At 36.6% G+C, this 13,999-nt stretch overlaps 1 protein-coding gene across 3 annotated transcripts in view; it reads right to left on the bottom strand.

The window, feature by feature from the left end:
- Positions 1–13,999, bottom strand: part of LOC107556052 (disks large homolog 4) — a 163,053-nt gene that overhangs the window by 48,115 nt on the left and 100,939 nt on the right. Inside the window, exon 1 of one of the 3 annotated variants that reach the window (XM_016239044.1) lies at positions 9,168–9,293. The exons of the other annotated variants lie outside the window; for them this stretch is intronic. Within the exon in view, the coding sequence (XP_016094530.1) occupies positions 9,168–9,257 (90 nt within the window). The 5' untranslated portion in view covers positions 9,258–9,293. Of the gene's footprint in view, positions 1–9,167; positions 9,294–13,999 lie in introns of those variants that run through there. 3 annotated transcript variants of the gene reach the window in all.

Here is a 13,999-nt window from a genome sequence, read left to right as displayed (position 1 = left end):
AATTACCCAGGAGTCATTGCATAACAGAGAAAGCGAGGAATGAAGTTGGGTGGAACATCAATGTCATTGTATGATACAACATATAGCATTCACATTAGCCACTGTCAAAAATAATGTGTTTGTGTGTCTTTGTGGAGTGCAGGTTTGCTGTCAAACACATAGGGTCTGCGATTCATTCTACTTTCCTAATGTGACATGTTTGAGAGTAAAATAGCACAGGATCATTTAAAATGGGACTCTAGATAGATAGATAGATAGATAGATAGATAGATAGATGTATTGTTTTGATGTATTGCATATTCAAATATTCATACAGCAAAATATACTGGAGGCCATCAAATTTGAGTGAAAATCATCAAAATTGCTGGCGGTGGCTGGCAACTTTTTTTTTTTAATGCTGCCGGGGAAAGAGTTAAGAGATTAATTATTCTACTTATTCTAAATGTTGGCTCTTAACTTGATTATAGGCCAGGGTTCCTCAAATCTTGCCCTGGAGGGCCAATGCGCTGCAGAGTTTAGCTCCAACCCTGATCAAACTCACCTACCTGTGATTTTCTAATGATCCTGAAGACATTGATTAGCATGCTCAGGTGTGTTTGATTAGGGTTAGAGCTAAACTCTGCAGGAAAGTGGATCTCGTGGGCCAGATTTGAGGGCGCGCGCATGTTTCTGGACATATCATAAACGGCAACACTTCTGTCATCTCATAATTAAAACCACCCGCCGGTAAATTTGAGCACGGTCTGAGTGTCCGTATAAGCTACAAACAAGTACAAATTCATTTCTCTGTAGATGATATAACAGCAACTTGGAAAACAGACAAAACAGAAAAGATAAGAAGCGATATTTGAGAAAAGAGCATATTTTACCCAGCGGTGACGTAACTTCCGATTCTTGTGAAATTGGCCTAGAGTCAAGCTGCGGGCCGTTTGAAATTCGGGCCGAACTTTGGACATTCCTGGAATAAGGGATCTAAATACGCTCAGAATAAGGCATTAAAATTTGCTTTTTAAGTAGGCCTGGGTGATAAAACTGTATCGATATTTATCGACGTACATCTTCATCGATAACGATATAAAAAATGTTCGATATAGCGCACGATATAGGCACATGCTACCGCGAGATGCGGTGATAATGATGTAAGTGACGTTGCATTTTGATGTTTTGTTAATCTAGCCAAACGAGACGTGCCGCTGCTGTGTTATTCATTCAAAATATTAGAGAAATGTAGTAGCTCAATGCGGAGAAGATCTTGATTAGGTTAAAACCGAAACCAGACTTACAGAACATCCTAGTTGTGCTGTTCACATGAATTCAGCATCTATTATTGCTGCTATGCTTTGATTCAACTGGTAAGGTATCTAAAACAACTTGCTCCTTAAATACAAATATAATGGCACAACCGCACAGTCTATAGGGATGGGAACCTGGTGCAGAACCTACAGTAAGAAAGGGTAATGAGCTAGTTAGAGAGGCTCGGTGTAGTGAGATAGAAACGGGACCAGCAGGGAAGGAAGAATGCTGAATGTGGATAAACTGGAGAAAGCACCGTGACAGGAGAGAGCTTGAATTACCCAGGAGTCATTGCATAACAGAGAAAGCGAGGAATGAAGGTGGGTGGAACATCAATGTCAGTGTATGATACAACATATAGCATTCACATTAGCCACTGTCAAAAATAATGTGTTTGTGTGTCTTTATGGAGTGCAGGTTTGCTGTCAAAAACATAGGGTCTGCGATTCATTCTACTTTCCTAATGTGACATGTTTGAGAGTAAAATAGCACAGGATCATTTAAAATGGGACTCTAGATAGATAGATAGATAGATAGATGTATTGTATTGATGTATTGCATATTCAAATATTCATACAGCAAAATATACTGGAGGCCATCAAATTTGAGTGAAAATCATCAAAATTGCTGGCGGTGGCTGGCAACTTTTTTTTTTTAATGCTGCCGGGGAAAGAGTTAAGAGATTAATTATTCTACTTATTCTAAATGTTGGCTCTTAACTTGATTATAGGCCAGGGTTCCTCAAATCTTGCCCTGGAGGGCCAATGCACTGCAGAGTTTAGCTCCAACCCTGATCAAACTCACCTACCTGTGATTTTCTAATGATCCTGAAGACATTGATTAGCATGCTCAGGTGTGTTTGATTAGGGTTAGAGCTAAACTCTGCAGGAAAGTGGATCTCGTGGGCCAGATTTGAGGGCGCGCGCATGTTTCTGGACATATCATAAACGGCAACACTTCTGTCATCTCATAATTAAAACCACCCGCCGGTAAATTTGAGCACGGTCTGAGTGTCCGTATAAGCTACAAACAAGTACAAATTCATTTCTCTGTAGATGATATAACAGCAACTTGGAAAACAGACAAAACAGAAAAGATAAGAAGCGATATTTGAGAAAAGAGCATATTTTACCCAGCGGTGACGTAACTTCCGATTCTTGTGAAATTGGCCTAGAGTCAAGCTGCGGGCCGTTTGAAATTCGGGCCGAACTTTGGACATTCCTGGAATAAGGGATCTAAATACGCTCAGAATAAGGCATTAAAATGTGCTTTTTAAGTAGGCCTGGGTGATAAAACTGTATCGATATTTATCGACGTACATCTTCATCGATAACGATATAAAAAATGTTCGATATAGCGCACGATATAGGCACATGCTACCGCGAGATGCGGTGATAATGATGTAAGTGACGTTGCATTTTGATGTTTTGTTAATCTAGCCAAACGAGACGTGCCGCTGCTGTGTTATTCATTCAAAATATTAGAGAAATGTAGTAGCTCAATGCGGAGAAGATCTTGATTAGGTTAAAACCGAAAAATAAGCCATTCACACAGAACACATATTCAGCACATTTTTAGACAGACAAATATGACTGCTGCACTCGCGTCTCATGCAAAGAAAGTCATGCAAAGTTAAAGCAGTTTTAACGTTTAGAAAACGCGACGCGAATTTGTGAAGGTTTATTCCTTTTCACTGCGTCTCGTATGTTTTTAAATGCAATCTTTGTGATGGGCGATTTGGCTCTTTGTATTAGGCTAAGCAATGCATAAACACATGATGCTGTTTTGTTCATAATTGTTTATGCAGTTTACAAAATTATATTTGATTTATATATGTTAATTTAGACGTTATGCACGCTTTTATAGACAGTTATTTGAATGAACAATTAATGCGCTGCATTGTTTTGCTCATTGCGCCCTCCTGTGGCCTCGGGAGACAAGTCAAAAGTTTCTTTAAGACTTATTTAATCAGCATATAAAACATAAGAAAGGAGATATTTGTTTAAATTTTATTTTGTGTTTGACTGTAAAAAAAAAATTTTTTTTATATATATATATATATATATATATATTTGTTGTTTGTTTTAATAAAGTGGGCAAATTAAAAATACAGTGGTTAAATGTAAAAAAAAAAACATTATATTGCTCTGTTTTAAAAAAAGGTTATAAAAAATGTGAATAATTATCGATACCGAACGCTATGAAACATACTGTATATAGTTGATATATTTTTTACCTATATTGCCCAGCCCTATTTTTAAGTACTAATAAACAGTCGATATGCATGCTAATAAGCAACTAGTTAATAGTGAGAATTAGTCCCTAAACTAAAGTGTTACCCTTTATTACAAAAATGGCAGAAAGTAGAGCCAAAGTAGTCCAAATCACGATGTGTTGCACTGTACGTTCTCTTTGATGGTATACAATAGTTTTGTGTTTTTTAAGTTGTTAATTGCTTAATTGCTGAAAATCTTATCCCGATTTACTCGCTATATCATATCGCAATCAGTGACAAAGCAGTTGAGAGCCAATGAGCATTTGATATCACTAACGTAAACCTTCGTCGTCATGTGACAGTTATGAAGATTGCTAAATAAAGACTAGAATTTGGTTGTGTTCCTCACACAATGCAATCACATTTTTAATTAAAATAACAAATTTTCTGATCATTTTATGGTGCATTTGTGGTGTATTTTCTTCTTTTGAAGCATCCAAAGCCCAATCTTAGTTTCAAAATACTTTCTCCAATAAACACTATGCATCACTGGAACTGGTAATTATAAAACAACCAATAGGGTCTTTCCTTGCATACGTTTCTGATAAGCTGACACGCTTCTTCACTGGCTCAGTCTTTCTCAACAACGCACATCTTCCCTCATCTTTTTTCTGTGTATCAACACTTCCTCCCACTCTCTCTCTCGCTCCCTTTAATCTACGCCATCAATCATCTCTCGCTCCAGAAGCACATTGTACTTTTCCCAGTGAGGGGGAGCTGGTCACCATGGAGCTGTCCTTCTCTCATCCCAAAATGGCCAACATCCAGCTAGCTACACATTTACACTATAGCACGCTGACAAAACTGTGGCAGCATGGTAGCATGCTTTTACTCACATTTTATGGTCCGTGTACTTCGCTGGTAATGGAAAAGGCACTTCTGACGATGTAAAAAGATCATTAAATTGCATCTTCCCTTGTGAGAAAGAAACAAGCTTAATTGTACTGAATGTGCACTTGAAGTATAATATTAATGAAATAAAGAAGTTAAAGACACACTTAAGTAGATAACTAAAAAGTCTCAAATTAAAGGTGTAATTTTAAAAGGTTGTCTTTTGTCATGCTTTAAAGTACACTTATTTTGATGTGTTGACTAACATACTAAAGCACATGTAAAGTACTTGATTATAATTTTAACTGTAGTGTGTTATTCGATATTACATTTTAAGGGGATCGATTTTAAATGTACTGAATTGCAATTCACATTTCACATCAATTGCAATTGACATTCACATTCAATAAACATCTATTCAACAAATTAATCCAAAGTCAGAGAGCAACTAATCCATAAAATGGGATGCACAAAATGAATTAAAATATAATCAGTCTAAAAGCCTGCTCTTTATATTTGCTCGTCAAAACAAAAGAAAAAACAGGACGCATACACAAATCGTGTTGCCGCACATGCAACTTACAGTATAACACACACTAATACACTTTCATTGAATTTGCTTCAAGGATACTACACAAACCCACAGACCTGAGAGCATGACATTGTCGAGCTGTGCTTGTGCATGAATATTGAATGTTTTGAGTTCTTCTGAATGACAAGCTTGTTTTGGAAGTTAAAACTGGCAACACATGCAAACCTGAGGGTGCTGCTACACAGCAGTGGGCAGAAACAGCACTCACACATTTCAACAAAATCTACTTATATAAACTCCCACTCAGAGACTCTGTGTGTGTGTGTGTGTGTGTGTGTGTGTGTGTGTGTGTGTGTGTGTGTGCATGTTTATGTGGTTTATGAAGACACAAATTTGTATAATAACATGGGTATGACATAGGTATTACAACGAGAAGGTGATTTATGAGGACATTTTCAGTAATTCAAAAGGCTTATAAATGATTCAGAACAAGTTATTTTGAAAATCTAAAAATGCAGAAAGTCTCCTGTGAGGGGTAGGTTTAGGGGTAGGGTTGGTGTAGGGCAATAGAAAATACGTTTTTTACAGTATAAAAACCATTACACCAATGGAGAGTCCCCATAAAACATAAAAACAAACCTGTGTGTGTGTGTGTGTGTGTGTGTGTGTGTGTGTGTGTGTGTGTGTGTAAAAAAATAACGAAATCCCCTCCCACAAGCACCTGAAACTGCCACTGAAATGCAAGCAATCAGAAAAGCACTCTATATAACCGCAATCTCCTGTTATTTAATGAATGTTTTCAACACAACTAGCGCTTACCACGTAATAACAGCAAGGATTCAAGAGCCAATCAAAATACAGATCAGAAGGATAGATTTTTTTTTTAATGTTAGGCATTTGTGGAATCTGTCTTAAAGGAATAGTTCACCCAAAAATGAAAACTTGCAGAAAAACTACCCACGCTCAGGACATCCAATAAATGTAGCATTGCATCACTTGTTCACCAGTGGACTCTCTGCAGTGAATGGGTGCCGTCAGAATGAGAGTCCAAACAGCTGATAAAAGCATCACATGTTTTTATCAGCTGTTTAGACTCTTATTCTGACGGCACCCATTCACTGCAGAGCATCCATTGCTGAGACACTGATGCAGTGCTACATTTCTCCAAACCTGATGAAGAAACAAACTCATCTACAACTCGGATGTCCTGAGGGTGAGCACATCTTCAGCAAATTTTCATTTTTGGATGAACTATTCCTTTAAAATGAAACTTAAAGTCTAAAGTAAACCTGCAATGCATGCAATAACATTTTAAAAAGGGGCTATGCATGTTTCTTCCAGGGATTCACATATAGCTAATGCTAGTCAAAGTGTTTCACACCAAAGCATACTGAATTTAGTTTCTCTCTCTCTAAACTCTCTCTTTCTTTGCACTATACCTGATGTTTGTCTCAGTGCTAAAAAAAAATCTGCAGCCTTCAAGTGAAGTCTGAAAAATCATACAGTATTTATGTAATCTGAACATATGAATGACCAAGCAAAGTTGTAATTACAAGCGGAGACGTCTCTCTAAATGATACTATGCTGAGATGAACTCTAAATGATACTCTGAAAGAGTTGTGACTTTGGAAGAGGCATGTTGATGTGATCCATGGAGGCAGACAAGTCTGTTGGCAATGGTAATGCATGATTTTGGTGGTTGGTAGTTTTGAGTTATTTTCATTTGTCATGCTGTATTTCAATACAGGGCATTACGACTAAACAGCGTATAGACTAGCAATGTAAATTTAATTACTCACAGTTCATGGTTTCTTTTATGCAAAATAAATATTTTTGTTAGCCAGCATGCATAAATATGTGACGGAAATATTTTTTAACAAACAATGGAAACAATTTAAAATATATAAAATATAATTTTAAATTGCTCATGCATTGGATGACCATAAATCACTCATTTATGTCAATTAAAACTGTATACAGTTATATACATATGTCTTTTTTTCTGAGAAATGCAATTTGCCCAGGTTGTACATGTAATGAGAATTTAATGTTCACACTTTCGGACCGAAAGCCCCGAGGGACGTTGTTTAGTCAAACGCTTTCATGACGACTCTACAGGAGTTTTTATTAATGGGTGCGGCTTTTACATTAAAACTAGCCGTAACTGAACTAATGTAAACAAAGAATGCTTCTGTGCGCTGGCGTCCTCAACAGATTTTAAACAAACACCATTAATACATATTTAGTAAGCCAAATAAAACAATTTAATGCTATAAAAGTGTGCACATTGAGAGAAATAAACAGCAGATGTTTATGTTAGCAACTTCTTTAATTTGAGCAAACGCTGTTAATACTCATACAGTTAATAAAACTAAACCATGCATGTTTTATTCCACCGCATGCCTCTGCTCGACGACGGTGCCTCACTTCCAGGGAGGCGTGTCCAGGCCTGTTGTACACGCCCCAGTCCCTTGACTCCACCCCCATGTCAAAACAATGCCAGAAAGAGAAACGCGCAGAAACGTGAAGCGCAAAGGGAAAAACGGTATTGCGAGCTCACGCTTGACTGAAATGCAAAATAAAAGCAACATTGCAAATAAATTAGCTATACGGCCATGGAAAATATGTTTCATTTATATTTTGCAATTCTTTATTTTTGTTCGCAAAACTTTCTTTTTTTTCTAGCAATACTTCATTTTCTTTCGCACATTTATTTTTTCTCAACACTTTTGTTTGCGAAACTTTATTTCCTTTCGCAATACTTCAATTCTTTCGCAAGTAGCATTGAATTGACTCCATATTAAGGGACGTTCGCATCAAAGCGGTGCACCATTTCATAATTGTCATTCGATATAACTAGAAGGGTGTCTAGCATCTTGAGCGTCATGTCAAGTACTTGTGGTCTGTGTATACTATTCCTTTTTCACAAAATGATAACATAAATAGCATGCACTCTTGAGTGGCCGTGACTTGTAATCACATTCAAATATGTACCATGAAATCATACTGGTCTTTCCGAAATTGCGTCACATTTTGAATGGTGGTCTGCCACATTACAGAATGCAATGATGGACAAAGTTTGCGTATCTAGACACAGATGTTGCCTGTTTGTGTAAAGTGTGTTTTGGGCCGTGCAACTGTCTCTGAATGTACCTGAAGTTGACATGTACCTGTGGCAGCAAATCCTCTCTCTGTTTCTAAAAGTGTGTGACTGCGTGTCTTATAAATAAATGAACGTCTCACAACAACAATCAGACAGAAGTGACACCCACAATTTATGGCAATGAGAAAAGAAAACGCTTCCACCCCTTCACTCACTCACTCCAGGGCAGGAACACACAAGCAATCTGTTCCTGGCGGTTATTATTGTGTTCGTCTCTGTTCATCCGCCACTGTCAGAGTCATACAAGTTCTGTTATAATGATATAGTGTGTGTGTGTGTGTCCCCTTAATCTTTTACAGAGAAAAATTTAAACAATCTGCCTGTCTTCCTAGAAATGTTTTCTCCCCTTGAAAATAAACGGCAAAAAGCGGCTACACCTTAAACATCATGCAGCGTGGACAAGTCCAGGTGCCCCATTTGTATCCTTTTATTTAATCCCTTCAGTTGCATTAATGATCTCATCTATTATTTAAGCTACTGGGCCATTTGACGGAAGCACCATTTCACACACAGACACCCTAATTTTAACTTTCCACATTTTGCAACTTCTGACGCACTAGGCGCCTCTGAGCACCATCCGTCTGCTGTGAACAGAGACCAGTCTATGCATGCTTCTGATTAGTGCCATTCCTCAAAGGTGCATTATATAATATATATATACATTATATATATATATAAGACAAAAAAGGAGGTATTTTAGAAGACATGGTTGCCAGTAGCACTATTATGATTCCCACAAGGATTCGAAAATGCTCCTGTAGATCATCAAAAAGGGGTGTTCATGATTTTGAAAGCTCCCCTGTGATTTCCTTTTACTATTCTGTGGAAATACATTATTCTGGCAGAATGCATAGTTCTAATGAACACACACTTACTGTTCCAGGACTTGTCTACATATACTACAATATCAAATAGGAATCAGTTTATACTGTATAGGATCTTATTTAAGATTGATTCCAAATCAGGTTTAGAAATGCCGATGGCAGTCAGGTGCACACACTCTGTGCCACTGCACGGATGAACAGCCTTCAAAACCAAATGACAGAATATTTTAGAAAGGCGTAATTTCCTACCGTGATCCGGTGGCGTTGTATTTTAGCTTTCCGGACGTTGTCGATAAAACGCCGTCCCATTTTCTTGGCGTACCACACGGACACAAACATCCTTCCCGAGCGCTGGACACCGACGAGCGTTCAGACCGACAGCGCGCGGGATGCGCGGAGGAGGAGAGACGCTCGCGCTTTAAATGTGACGCTGGGGTAATAAATAAGACATGCATGGCAAGCTATACTAAACATGCACGCATGACGCGTTTAGCTGGAGGCGCGTGGTGGAAAGTTAATAAAGCAATGAGAGGATCGCGTTGAACTATTCAATATCAAACTACTTAAAGCGGCCAGTCGCGTTTGTAGAGAGTCTGTGAGTCTGTTATGAATGCGGTCAGAAGCGCGTTTAGAAGCCCTTACCAAAAATAAGTATACTTCAAGTTTATTTTATTAAGTATACTTAAGTAAAGTTCAAGTATATTTAAGTATACTTTATGTAATAAGTGTGCTATTTCAATACTCCTTGGGACTAAATTGGCCCACTTTCTAGTATATAAAAGTATACTTTTAATTATACTTTAAGTATAACAGTAGTAAACTTTGAGTAGAACTACTTTTGAACTGGTTTGCATCTGTGCTTTTAGTTTGTACTGCAACTATACTAAAAGTGAACTTATAGGTATACTTATAGTTTGCTAATTAAATACTTGTAGTAGCATTTTAGTACACTTTGAAGTATAGTCTCAGTAAACTACTAGTTTAGTAGTTTTATACCGCAAGTATACTCGTACGTTTTCTTTAAGTGAACTTTACGTCATACTTTAAGTATACTACTATGTCCCTATTTAGGTATTAATTTGTATATGTTTTGTTACATGAATATCTGAACATGCAAACATCAAAAGAAAAAACAGGCTATCTGCTTGTAAACAAAAACATTTTATTCTAGCGTCATGCATTCTTTTTTATAAACACACGAATGTCTGTAAGTTTCATAAATAAAGAAATAAACAACATTTTGAACAAAAAGATTATAGCTCAAATAAATATATTTAGATTTTTTCTAAGTATAAGTCAAGTATACTTAAATGTCATTTTAAGTATATTTCTGAGAAGTACATAAAGCCTTTTTCTGAAAAGTGCATCCAGTTGAACTTTAGAGTCAGATCTATTTGGTTTATGTCTTATAACAATAACAATAAACAATTAACACAGTGCTGACGAATCTAAAACTGTGTGAAGTGTCCACACACAGTGCCACTGACACGTTGATACAGTTCACAAACGCATTGCTCAGGTTGTTTATGGCTTTATCGACAGCTTAAGAACTATCCGTGCAAATGTGGCTGTGTTTTGTCTCCTTGACCTGGAGAGCGACGCAGACAGCAACACAATGCGAGCGGCGACAAAACCGGAGCGTCAACGATACAGGCCAAACCTGAAGTTAACATCACCATTATAACCTTGAAAAACGAACACAACTTTTATGAATTTGAAGCCTGCTGTAAATACAATCACCAGAAGTAAAAAGATAAACATTGGCTATAAATGAAGTCGCATGACGTCACCGCCTTTAAGCGTTCAGTCTTTATTTAAAACGCATTTTCCATGCAAGTTTGAGTTAGAATAGTTTATAAGATCATGATTATAAACACAACGCGGCTGTGAAAGCGACTAGAATGAGTTTATCTGTTTGGCATGATGGCGTTTAATGTCCCGACGACCTCTGTTGTCGCATTTAGCCGCTTGCTAGCAAACCGCCCTTTACAAGTAAAAGCTTTCAAAAGTCACAAGGGGTTTTACTGATGTATTTTATGTTGTAGAATAAAACATGACTATATCTTGAGTTTGTGTTCACCACAGACCTTCTTTCAAACATATAACCAAAAAAAAAAAAACCATTCAAAAAACCCATTGACTTTGGGACGATGGAATCAGAAATGCTAGAATGCTAACTCATTTCCGGTGCCTACAAAATCCATCATCCCTGCAGTACTCTATTACCGTCTCTGTACTATCACAGCACTTCTGTAATGGTGTGCTAAAATACTCAGCAATACTCGGCTGTGTATTTCCGGTTCATCTGCAGCCAGATCTACTGAAGCTCGGCTATAACCTCACTACTGAGGAGACGCGAGGCATTCCAAGAGAGCGCTGAATTATCCAGCCCACAACAGAGATGTCCTTTGGGAAATAAGAGCTACGATAATGACCTGCTTTTAACCGCCTCCCCTTGTACATACAGTACATATTGCTTAAAGTTTGGAGGGTTGTGCTGTAGAAGAGGCCTGATTGTCAGCAGATGCGATGCATGATCTGTCTGTGCTTATCTGACAGATGCACAATGCTTAGTATACTACGCAAAATGATGGGCGTGTCAGAGGTTAAAGGTCAATACAAAGAAAGATAAAAAAGAGTGTGATGAAAATAAAGCAAAGGATCTATTTGACATGGAAAACTGATTTTTTTATTTTTTATTTTTTTTAAGGAAACAGCATGTGTTCAGAGCGCTGAAAAAAATACTTTAGACCAAATAAAAAAAAATACTCAAATTTGTTACAGTCAATTTTATAGTTTTTCTCAAATTATATTTATGGTTCGGTTCAAACCTTACATTTTGATTTAATATTAATAAAAAAATATGTATTTCTTAAAGACAAAAACACAAACTAACACGATTATTTATTATAAAAAAACATGTACTTAATCAATATATTTTCTTTAGACACAAGCCAAAATGTTACTTAATGCAGGTCAATCATTTTTGGGGTCTTTTAAAAATTTGACATCACCATAAATAAACTTTATGCCTCTTAAGACCCGGCAAAACATTTTAGGAAAACATTTGTATTTTTTCATGTCATTACATTGTTTAGAGCATTAAAAAATAAAAGTTAAATATATATTTTTTTATGATATTTCATTCATAAGTTATGCTACGTCCTTGGTAGAGGACATCGGGACTCAATTTCTTTAAAAAAATAAAAAGACATGAATGAACTTTTTTTTTTTTAATGACCAATACATTTTTAGTTTTCAGGATGTTTTTTTACCAAGCTTTGTATAAAGATAATTCTCAACTATGTTATATCAGATTGATTTGATATACCATTTGTCTTTCTGCAAAACGTGTGTAAAATGGCCATAAACAGGTTTTCTTATGTTTATAATGTATCTATAAACTACATCTAATTTGCATATTAATGTGTTTTTGGGGCAACATGTAATGAAAAAAAGAAGTGTAATAATGGGAGTAATAATTGACAAGATTTTCATAATAATATATAATATTTCATACGAATATTGAAATATATTTTCTTTCCCTATTCATTTGTTGTGTCTCCTAAAATGCGCAATAAACATGCTTTTAGTCCCGGTGTCCTCATATGAAGACATGTATGAAATCAACGTCTGTTTCGAAACAGAAAGTCATATTTTGATTTGAAACCCCATAACATTTTCCTGAGGTGTTGATTTATGACACACAAAATTAGTCAGATTTAAATGATAATTGGTGAGTGGTCACGGTGAAACATCCAAACATTTAGTATCTCTGAAAAGCCCTGAATGTTCTCTGTACAGCACATCCAGACGTAAAACTGTGGCATGTACAGTCTCAGAGATATTCACTAAAATATAATGTCCTCATATGAGGATGCAGGGTCTCAGGAGGATAAAGTAGGATTCTCACGCAGGATAAAACTATAAACATTTTTGTTAGTGAATGTTTCATTTAGTTTATGAAAGAAACAACTTCGAAAAACCTTAAGGTTTATTATGCATCAAAATATGCATATGTTTTCTGTTTATAAAAACACCAGAAAAAATGAATAAAACCACAATAATTTCTGAAATCGATAAATGTAGTGTGTTCAACACGAACACTTGGTGTTGAGACATACTAATATTTAAACAAAATTGTTTCTTGCTTTTAGACAACCTGAACAAAACAGGTTTAAAACAGAAATATATATATTTTTAGACCAGTATACTGTAAAGATGCACTTTAAATGAATTACACAGTTGTTTCACCTTTTCAGTAAGTATGAACCTTTCACAAACTATATCTGTCTAAATGTGTCTCATTCAATGGATCATTCAGACTCTGAAATCTAAGTGGATCAAATTCACACATTATTTGCCAAACGTTACAAACTTTTTCCACACAAAATTGGATAAAAATGCAAAATAACATGCAATAGCATATCTGTTAGATCATAACTGGGTGTCAACATGAATTGTAATGAGGTCATGTGACATCATTATAATTGCATTCCAGCCGACCTGCTTTAACCTAAGGAAACACAAATGGCCCACAATGCTTTTCACCGCAGAAGTGTTGTCTAAGTGGATCAAATTCACACATTATTTGCCAAACGTTACAATCTTTTTCACACAAAATTGGATAAAAATGCAAAATAACATGCAATAGCATATCTGTTAGATCATAACTGGGTGTCAACATGAATTGTAATGAGGTCATGTGACATCATTATAATTGCATTCCAGCCGACCTGCTTTAACCTAAGGAAACACAAATGGCCCACAATGCTTTTCACCGCAGAAGTGTTTTCCATGTGCACACAAGTGTTACGTAAGACACTCCAAGTTAACAGGCTCTCCCCCTCTCCCCCTCTCCCCCTCTCTCCCTCTCCCCCTACGTTGGATCCCCAGACCATTTGTCTCAGCGAAAGTCTGCTCAGTAATTACCTCAGAGCTGCAGGGACAACTTTAAACATTCATTAGTGAGCAAGAACCTTTGAATATACATAGAAGCCTCACACACACACACACACACTCACACACACACTCACACACACACACACACACTCACACACACACACACACACACACACACA

Source organism: Sinocyclocheilus grahami, unplaced genomic scaffold (assembly GCF_001515645.1).
Source record: "Sinocyclocheilus grahami isolate Dianchi unplaced genomic scaffold, SAMN03320097.WGS_v1.1 scaffold553.1, whole genome shotgun sequence".
Lineage (NCBI taxonomy): Eukaryota > Metazoa > Chordata > Actinopteri > Cypriniformes > Cyprinidae > Sinocyclocheilus > Sinocyclocheilus grahami.
This window is presented reverse-complemented; position numbering and strand designations above follow the sequence as displayed.